The sequence below is a fragment of the Prunus dulcis genome, chromosome 1 (assembly GCF_902201215.1).
Source record: "Prunus dulcis chromosome 1, ALMONDv2, whole genome shotgun sequence".
Taxonomy (NCBI): Eukaryota; Viridiplantae; Streptophyta; class Magnoliopsida; order Rosales; family Rosaceae; genus Prunus; species Prunus dulcis.
The window spans coordinates 27,480,842-27,490,804 of NC_047650.1; the positions used below are offsets into that span (position 1 = coordinate 27,480,842).

The following is a 9,963-nucleotide window of genomic DNA, read 5'->3' on the forward strand; positions in this document are numbered from 1 at the left end:
ACACTCCAACAATCTTGAATGAGGACAATGCAGCTTGTATTGCTCAGATCACAGGAGGATATATCAAAGGTGACAGGACCAAACACATATCACCAAAGTTTTTCTATACACATGAGCTCCAGAAGAGTCAAGAAATCAAAGTCGGACAAATCCGCTCAAGTGATAACCTGGCAGATCTCTTCACTAAATCATTGCCGAAATGTACATTCCAAAAGTTAGTGCATGGCATCGGATTACGACAACTCTACAAGCAATCAAGTTGGAGCATGCAAAATCAGGGGGAGCATTCAAGAGTCCTCTAACACAGGACATATGCACGTTGTACTCTTTTTCCTTCGACTAGGGTTTTTTCCCACCGGGTTTTTCCTAGCAAGGTTTTAACGAGGCAACATGAGTGCATTACCCTTATGTCCCAAATAAAGTTGTACTCTTTTTCCTTTGCTTAGGTTTTTTCCCACTGGGTTTTTCCAAGCAAGGTTTTAATGAGGCAACCAATCTAGGGACATGTGGTCTTCAAGGGGGAGTGTTATAAAGAAATGAAGCCCACATAGGTAAAACTAGATGGCAATTAGTCAAAAGATGAAGATAAAGCTAGAATGTATTAGTCAAAAGATGGGATAATGATGTTGAGGAGAAATCATTATGTCTCCCTTAAAAAGCCATTTGCTTTGCCTATAAATAGGCATTATATTTGCTTGTAAACATATACGGAAGAAAGAAGAGAATAAAGGGAAGAAAGAAGAGAATAGAAGTGAGAGTCAGAGAGAAGAGAAAGAGTGGAGTTTATCTGAGGAGAAATTCTGTCAGTGTAAACACCACAAAGAGAAATATAATTCCACTCCCAATATTACAGTGGTACTTCTCATCTCTGATTATTCTAGTTTTATAACAATATATATATATATATACACACACACACAAAGATATCCTCTCATCATTCATACTTGGAATTATTACATAACAAATTCAGCTTATTGTTTAAAAAATGAATATATACATAAATCTATATGATTAATCGTTCATAGAGTCTCTCTCTCTCTCTCTCTCTCTCTCTCTCTCTCTCTCTCTCTCTCTCTCTCTCATTAAGCATAATTATCTATGTGTAGAGTAGATCAATATTATAGTAAAAGAGTCCATACTTGTATTTATGGAGTCTTGTATGTTGTTGAGGCACAATCTTGTCATGCCCTTCTTCTTTACTTCACCTGTTCTTCTTAAGTCAAATGGAATTTTCATTAATTAAAAGTTTTACCTGTAATGGTGGGAATTGGAAAAGGAACCCAACTTCCATGCATTGCCGATCGATTCAGTACACATTTCATATTTCATACATACTTAAAATAAATTCTTGGAGACATTTGGTTGCTTGATTGAAGTCTTGAGCACAACAAAACCATATTCTGATATATTCATGTTGATCAATACACATTTCATATTTCATACATACTTAAAATAAATTATTAGTTATATATATGATCAATACATTAATGTATAAAAAAGTAACAGCTGTGTGATTGAAATGTTAACTACCAAATTCAATATATTATTACTAACAGCTGTGTGATTGGAATGTTAACTACCAAATTAAATTAAAAAAAGTAATTATGTTTAGGGTTAAGCAAACCAATTGTGCGTTGTAAACTCGAAGTTGGTGCATTGAGTTTTGATACATATATATAGGTTGAGTTGAGTGCATGTTAATTAAGCCTCCGAATCGATCTCAGGTTAATGTTGGGTGAGCAAAGATTCCCTTTTGAGGATGTCTGTTAATTTACTCGACCGATCATTTGTATAGGTCTTATCAATTTCCAAACTCAAAATGGAAATGGTGATGATGCTGTTCCTTAAAAAAACAAATAGTTGACGGGAACTTGCGGATGATTCTCGCTTGTGTTTGTAACTTGTAAGTAAAGAAGAAGGTAGTGCATTTTCTTTTGGCTCAATCTCTTCAGAGATTGCTTGCTTTACTTGAATCTTTGATGATGTAAAAGATAACATTTTGTTTTCCAAATAATTTTGCTGCCAGAGCTGGTGAATAGATATATATTATGAATATGGGCTCCTGCAATTGCTCATCCTGGCCTGGGTCGTCTACTATAATATTATCTTTGGTGGCCCAGACTTGTACCATTAAAAGAGGTTGAGCCCAAGTGTTTAAAATTCTTCTTACAACTTACAACTTACAATACAAGAAAGAAATACAAGAAAGAAAGAAAGAAAGAAAGAAGGGAAGATGCAGTGCAGCGTGCAGGTGCATCCTTAACCAAAGGCCTCCTCTGTCCTCACTGACGCAAATTTAAACAAAGTTAAATCTGCACCGCCCGTCCAGCTGATCATAATCCTCTGACATTTTCCTTCGAACCTAAATCATTAACATCTTTGAATATAGTTGCTCCATACATATACCATGCGTGATGAAAAGTTACCACCAATATTTGTTTTCTTCTGTCTCGTCGTGAGTCGTGAATCGTGATATACTTACTAACCAGGAAAAAAGGTGGCCAGTTAAATCTTTTTACCATGTTCACTTGTTTTTTGCTTTTTCGATATCTGCAGCACTTGGCATATATATATATATATATATATAATGTATAGTGATAAATGGACAGAAGAGAGTATCTGATCTCAACATTGTTGGTCTGCATTTGTGACGTGGTTGAATGGAATGTGGTTGTGGATAACCACACCAAGAACAAATCCTTATCTATCTGGGAGATAGATGATGATGATATCACCAATGGCCGTCCACACTACCAAACAAACCGATGTTGAAACCATGTCAAAATGTCAACATTTGAACAAATTTATGGTTTTAACCAGTCTTGGAATTATCATAAAATTAAATGAATAAAACTAAAAAATAAATACATATATGACCAAACCAGAACTGCTAATTCGGAGATTTGTATTTTTTAGGGTGAAGAAACACCAAATTCATACAAATACACATCCCTAGCTAGCTAGACCTACGTGCCTCTTGCACAAGTGGATCCCACATTCACACTAGTGGAAGAAATTTATTCTCTTTGATTGATATAATGAAGATAGGATATCTGCCTTAATCATGAATCTGTGTCATCTTCTCTTTGGTTTTATTTATTTATATGCTTTGTTTTCGTCGTGGTAAACTGTAATATTGGCCTTAATTATGCTTAAATTAACCTTTAGAAAGAAGGAAAATGCTAAAAAGACTAACTTGTTCTCATGAAGCGGCTCATGTGGCTGCACGTCATTCGCTCATTAAAACACGGGAGAAAAAGATAAACTCCCTTTGGTGACATTTCTTTTTGTTTATTTATATAATTCAGATTCGTTTCCGAACCAATGATCTGTTTTAAATATCAATATTATAAATTATAAATCAGCCGGCAACACCTCAGTGTTGTCAAGGTCAAGCCAACTAGCATTTGACTTTTTTCCAATCCTAAAAACATTAAACAATATTACAAACACATGGAAAAATTAAATTAAAAAATCCCAATTAGTAAATGAACAATTTAGAGAAATGATTTCCTTTCAATTTGTAGTGTTGTCCAATTCCCATGGAAAATACCTTCTTTTTTTTTTTTAAATTATTGCCATTTACAGTAGAGAAATAATAAAAAGAAAACTTAGGACAAAAAGAAAAGGCCAACCTCTACTGACTCTATTACATTACATTACAGCCTTGCAACCAAATACCAAACATAAAAAATAAAAACATTTTAAATAATAAAATCATTATTATTCTAATAATTTCAGAGCTTCCTTCATCCAAATTCCAATCCAACTGTCTGTCTGTATCCTCCATCCTCTTGTTTTCTTTTCTTCGCCCTCCCATTTAACATCTTTCCTCACCGAGATTCTCGCTTTCTTCACTCACTCTCATTTCCCTCCCATAATCTCTCTCTCTAAATTCTTTCATTAAATCCTTAATCCCATGACCGCCAGCCATTCCCCTCCCACCTACATTCTGCGTCTTCTTCCGCTTTTAGACTCTCACACGTAACACCAAGCAACAATCTCCTCCCATTCACAGACAGATTGAATAAAGGACCCAATGGCCGGCGCGGTAGCCGGCGGGGAGGACCGTACATCGGACCTGCTTCAATTACTTAACGACGTCGTAGTGGCCAGCAAAGGCTGCCGCGCCGGCTCCTTTAAGAAGGACTGCACCGATCTGGTCCGCCGGATCGCCCTCCTCACCCATTTGTTTGAAGAGATAAGGCTGTTTAAAGGCCGCGAATTTGGACCGTTGGATGCGTCCACTTCTTCCACGAATTCCAGTTCGAGAGAATCTTGGGCGTCTGATCTGGTGGTGGCTCTCCAGGTCGCCAAGCGCCTCGTTTTGCTCGCCACCAACTTTACTTCCAATTCTACCCCTTCCGTCCCCGTCAATCACAATGTACATTTCTCTTTCACTTCCCCTTGATAATTCTGTTCGCAATTTTGTTGATTTAATTTTGTTTTGTTTGAATTGAAAATTTTCATCTTTTCTAAAGGACGAGGCGAGCAAGAAGATAAGCTTCCAATTCCAATGTGTGACGTGGAAATTGGAGAAGGCGTTGGCCGACATACCGTACGATCAGTTCGATATCTCGGAGGAAGTTGAAGAACAGGTAACGACTAAACCGTGTGGATTGTTTGTTGCGCTCTGTTTTCTCTGTCACTACTATAATTGAACTTCAGTTTAAACTTCAATAAAAGCCATTAGCCATTCCTTCCATTTTATTTTTTTTTAATTAAAACAAAAAAAAGTGAAAAATCGTGTTTTTGGCAAATGTTAGGTTGAGTTGGTTAGAGCCCAATTGAGAAGAGCCATAGAAAGATATGGGTCTGGTATGAATTCAAGAAAGATGTCATTTCATGGCCTCTCCCAGTCTCTGGTAGAGTCAGGCAAATGGGTTTACGTAGAGAACAGTGCAAAGACGATTGCCAATATTCCCAGAAGCTTTAGTGCTGAATCTGCTGATGAGATGACGATTCATAAAACCCGAAGCTTGAGCAACTCCTGTGAGCCTCCTTCACTCTGCTTGGCCAATGAAATCCAGGTTGATGGTCAGGAGGATGATATTAAGAAGCCTGATGCCACTGCAATTCCTGATGATTTTATATGCCCAATATCTCTGGAATTAATGAGGGATCCTGTTATTGTGGCGACGGGTCAGGTATGCTAGAAATGCCATCTTTTCTATTTTTATTTGGCTTTGCCCTTCGATTAGTTTAATGCCCAGAACTCGAACGGTTTTTGCAATTTTTGATTCTGTAGACGTACGAGAGATCTTACATACAGAGATGGATAGACTGTGGGAACACAACATGCCCCAAAACTCAGCAAAAGCTCCTATATTTGACACTAACTCCGAATTATGTTTTGAGAAGCCTGATTGCTCGGTGGTGTACTAACAACATAGAGCAGCCCACAGGGTTTAGAAACGGGAAGATCAAGAAGAGTGATGGATCCTTCCGAGACATTAGTGGAGACATAGCAACCATTCAAGCCTTGGTTCGCAAGCTCTCCAGTCGATCAACTGAGGAGCGTAGAGCTGCTGCAACAGAAATTAGATCGCTGTCCAAAAGAAGTACGGATAACAGAATATTATTAGCAGAAGCAGGTGCCATACCAGTTCTGGTCAACCTCATAACAACAGAAGATGGATTAACACAAGAGAATGCAGTAACCTCCATTCTCAACCTCTCAATATATGAGAACAACAAGGGGCTTATAATGCTTGCTGGTGCTGTTCCTTCAATTGTCCAAGTCCTCAGAGCCGGAAGCATGGAAGTGAAAGAGAATGCAGCGGCAACCCTTTTTAGTTTGTCACTTGCCGATGAGAACAAGATAATAATTGGTGCGTCCGGGGCAATTCCTGCTTTGGTGGAGTTGCTTCAGAATGGGAGCACCAGAGGGAAGAAGGATGCTGCAACAGCACTGTTCAATTTGTGCATTTATCAGGGTAACAAAGGCAGGGCTGTTCGGGCAGGGATTGTCAAACCCTTACTGAAGATGCTTACTGATTCAAGCAATTGTATGGTTGATGAAGCTCTGACTATTATGTCTGTCCTTGCTAACCACCAAGAGGCCAAAGTCACTATAGTGAAGGCTGGCACCATACCTGTTCTGATAGACCTTTTGCGAAGAGGTCTGCCTCGTAACAAAGAGAATGCAACTGCCATTTTACTTGCCTTGTGCAAGAGAGATACCGAGAGCCTTGCCTGTATAAGTAGGCTTGGTGCAATCGTACCCTTGACAGAGCTCACGAAGAGCGGCACAGAGAGGGCCAAACGGAAGGCTACTTCATTGTTGGTGCATCTTCGAAAATTACAGCAGCTATGACACTCTAGTTGTAGTAGCGCGAATATTATCCTATTTGTTTCATTCCTCCAATTTTTTTCTCTCTCAATGAATGTTCTTCCACTTTTCCTTTTGTGGTGTGAAACTGAGAATACGAGCTTGAGGCGAATAAGCCGATCTCAATGCTCTGTATATTCGTTTTCCTTCTTTAAGAGTTCGAAATGTTCATTTGATGCATTGTTTGTTGCAACATTCTTTACTTACTGAAAGACTTGCTTTCATGTTCAAGCGTCTGTTGTGTGTCCATAAAATTATTTCCTCCTAATAATCCAGGGATTTGTGTCACGGACTGTATATTATTAAGTTCTAAATACGAGGCAAGCTTGTTTATTGATTGTTGAATTTCCGAATTGTCAACCAAAATTTGATTTGATTTTTTTTTTAGTTTCGTCCTAAATATTTTCTGACATTCAAGATTCAAAATGCATAGGGACGCCAACGCAAACCAAAACCCAGGAAACTTACAGGTCGAATTAGCAAGAACGAATGATAAAGGGTTTAACTGTAATTTTCAAAGAGAAGAGATGGAACAGCAAATATGATCCTTATCCATTATCCTTTTAAGGTGGGACTATGACCAGGTCATTGATCATCGACATCACCTCAAATTGCTTAAGTTTTCACACAAGCTTCAGCAATGAATATATCTTGAATAGGACCCTTGTGAATGCTGATGCATATGCTTAGCTTGAACTTGTCAACTGCAGTTTAATTTCCCATGTTTCCCATGCATTTCATGCAAGTAATTTCGTGTTACTTTTGGGTATACATTTCTAAATTCCAATTCGGATGGATATTGCACGTGAAACAGAGTCAGATATTTTTATAAGAGCTGCAGGAAAGTTAGCTTCCTGAGTGAATGGAATTTCATTCATTGTTGTGCTAAGATAATGTTGGAGATAAATAATCGCTTCCAAGTTGATGAGCGGACCATCATTTTGGACCCAGTACTTGGACTAACTAGTTTGAGTCACTCAGTACTAAGCCACTAGTCCACATCAATGCTGCCAAATTAACTACCGTACATTAGAGCTTAATCACTAATTAATCATTTCCAAAACAATAAACTAAAAGCTAGTCTTAAAAGGGTATCGCTACTATAATTTAAATTTTATTTGTTTTGGCATCGAAACAGAGTTAGGGACGGACCTACAGCTTGGAGTTTTTTTCTCTTCTTATTGTTAGTTTAACAGATTCCAAAATCTAGCAGTCCACATTTACGATAAATCTAGCCTACTACATTTTGAAATCTTTGATCGGTTAGATAGAGTCCCATCCCATCAACCATGTCTTCATGGTTACCCTTGAAATTATCTTTCCTTAACACAATAATTGATAGTCAAATTTCTCACATGATCAATAGAATCCAAAGAGGAAAATCTGAACAAGTCCGACCCGTGATTATCGTGAACTGTTACACACAAAATATGATCATTGTTCCACACATCACGGGTTTTTGTGATAGGATCGTTGAAATTGCATATAAAAAGCACAAAACTCAAAAGTAAAGGATTCACAAAGTATATATTATATTAGGAATTTAGGATCGAAAGCGAACGCCTACGTACTTTATGATAATGTCAAAGCTCATGAGCTAAGTCGTTTTTTCAAAAAAATTTGCCTTCTTTGTTGACCAACGACCACTATAACAAAATCCAACTACCCATAGAACCACGTCTCTTTCTTATACCCACCATTGCAACATTTCCAAATTCCATGTGAGATCTTAGCCTCCCTTTAGGTATAATAAAAGGGCCACTTCAAAATTTCAAAACCAAATAAGATTATTATTTTCCTGGTCACTGAGCTAGCGAAGCTCCTACTCCAATGGGGAACAGTTTGGGAGGTAAAAAGAGTGCAAAGGTGATGCAAATTAGTGGGGAGACGTTCAAGTTAAAGACACCAGTGCAAGCTGGCGAGGTAGTAAAAAACTACCCAGGTCATGTTCTGCTAAAATCAGAGGAGGTCAAGCATTTTGGGGTTCGAGCAAAGCCTCTAGAGCCATACCAAAACCTTGAGCCAAGAGGGATTTACTTCCTTGTTGAGCTGCCAAAGGTTGAGCGTCCAAAGGAGAGAGTTCCAAAAAGGGTGAGGTCAGGGATAAACATGAGCGCTAAAGACAGGCTCGAGAGCCTCATGCTGTCTCGGAGGTCGGTTTCAGACCTTTCCGTCATGAAATCATCGTCTGCAGCATCAGCTAACGGCATTGTGCCCGAGGAGGAGGCAAGAGAGATTGATGGGGCGGTGCGCGTGAGGATGAGGCTTCCAAAGGTACAAGTTGAGAAATTGATGAAGCAGAGCAGAGACGAGGCAGAGGCAGCTCAGAGGATTGTGGATCTTTGCTTGGTCAACAACAACAGCGGTGGGCAAAAGGCAAGTGAGAAGACCAATGGCAATGGAGGTTTTGGTTTGAACCAGCAAACGCATTGGAAGGATGGCGCTCATGGAAGACTACTTGGATCACAAGGCATCAGATCGCGTGAGGTATGGTTTCTCAGAGACATGGATCCTGTTTTTCTGCCATGTTTAGTGGTGTTTTGACATTTTGGTTTGTTTTGTTTTCTTGAGACGTTTAGAAATGTTGTTGTTGGACCAACAAAACTAATAAGTAATTTAAAACCGTCAATTTTGGGTCCTGATTTTAGGGCTCGACTTCCTTGACTTTGATATGAGCTCAAGCCAAGCTCAGCCTTCCCCTGAACTTAAGTATAACCAAATCATACCTTTACTTAGCACTCACCTTAATATACAAATTGCAGCTGAACACATAAATTACAAACGTGAATTAGACGAATTAGTCAAGGAAGCGTGTCTACCTCCTTACAATTAAGTCACAATGGTAGCCAAACATGCCTAGCACCGAGAAAAACACGTTCAAATAAAGGATCTAACTTCTAAGAGTTTGGGCCTTTTGAAAAGGAAGAAAGAAAAAAAAAGACTTAACTAGTCAACATTTTCACCTGCTCTACCAGCCTTAATTAGTTGCATACAACAACCACTTAGTAGTTACCACTTACCACCACTCTGTTTCCTTCTAACATGTTTTGGTAGCATTTCGAAGACCAATTTATTTGTTGATTTGTTGATTTTCATTATGATCAAAGAAGTATTATTTATTGACTTCGCAGAAACGAGTGAGTTTCCGACCAGACAATGAAGGAGAGATACAAGTAGCTGTGGTTTCTTAACAAGTAGCGGCCAGTAGCCAGTAGGCAGTGTAGTGTAGTAAATGGCCCTAAACTCGAACTGGAGTTGTTCTTGTTTGTGTCCACCTGCTGTTGCGGTGTACGGCAACACACTCAAAGATTCAAAGCGATAGAGGCAGCGTTGTTTTGTGAGTGTGGTTGGACGAGTAACATAATTTTCCTCTAAACTCTCTACTTGTGGTGATCGAGGATTATCTTAGAGCAACTGATGTAATTACATTATACTGCATAATTATGACTTGTAGTCAAACTTTTTCATCTTCTTAATTGTTTCATCTTCTTCATCATGTGATGCCTCTGGACCATACCTACAGTTTTGAGAAAGTTTTAAGATATAAAATTTTCTTTGAAAAAGGAGGGGGAAACTTAAAACATAGAAGAATTTAACTCATATTTCTATCATTTGGGTGTGAATAAACTTAC

At 38.5% G+C, this 9,963-nt stretch overlaps 2 protein-coding genes across 2 annotated transcripts; both read left to right on the forward strand.

Moving 5' to 3' along the window:
• The first annotated feature begins 3,739 nt into the window (after positions 1-3,739).
• On the forward strand, positions 3,740-6,619 carry LOC117614961 (U-box domain-containing protein 11-like). Its single transcript, XM_034343912.1, has 4 exons — positions 3,740-4,384; positions 4,482-4,598; positions 4,767-5,147; positions 5,249-6,619. The coding sequence occupies exons 1-4, from the start codon at positions 4,040-4,042 to the stop codon at positions 6,314-6,316; spliced, it is 1,911 nt and encodes a 636-aa protein (XP_034199803.1). The 5' UTR covers positions 3,740-4,039; the 3' UTR covers positions 6,317-6,619.
• Positions 6,620-7,923: 1,304 nt separating this feature from the next.
• On the forward strand, positions 7,924-9,827 carry LOC117614304 (uncharacterized protein At1g66480). Its single transcript, XM_034343065.1, has 2 exons — positions 7,924-8,818; positions 9,463-9,827. Exons 1-2 carry the CDS (start codon positions 8,162-8,164, stop codon positions 9,520-9,522), a joined length of 717 nt encoding a protein of 238 aa, XP_034198956.1. The 5' UTR covers positions 7,924-8,161; the 3' UTR covers positions 9,523-9,827.
• Positions 9,828-9,963: the final 136 nt, after the last annotated feature.

Excerpts from the sequence above, each read along its gene's own strand:
- LOC117614961 (XM_034343912.1), top strand. The coding sequence starts at position 4,040 with ATGGCCGGCGCGGTAGCCGGCGGGGAGGACCGTACATCGGACCTGCTT. Across the intron at positions 4,385-4,481 it reads CCGTCCCCGTCAATCACAAT|GACGAGGCGAGCAAGAAGAT; the intron begins GTACATTTCTCT and ends TCTTTTCTAAAG. Across the intron at positions 5,148-5,248 it reads TTATTGTGGCGACGGGTCAG|ACGTACGAGAGATCTTACAT; the intron begins GTATGCTAGAAA and ends TTGATTCTGTAG.
- LOC117614304 (XM_034343065.1), top strand. The coding sequence starts at position 8,162 with ATGGGGAACAGTTTGGGAGGTAAAAAGAGTGCAAAGGTGATGCAAATT. Across the intron at positions 8,819-9,462 it reads AAGGCATCAGATCGCGTGAG|AAACGAGTGAGTTTCCGACC; the intron begins GTATGGTTTCTC and ends TTGACTTCGCAG.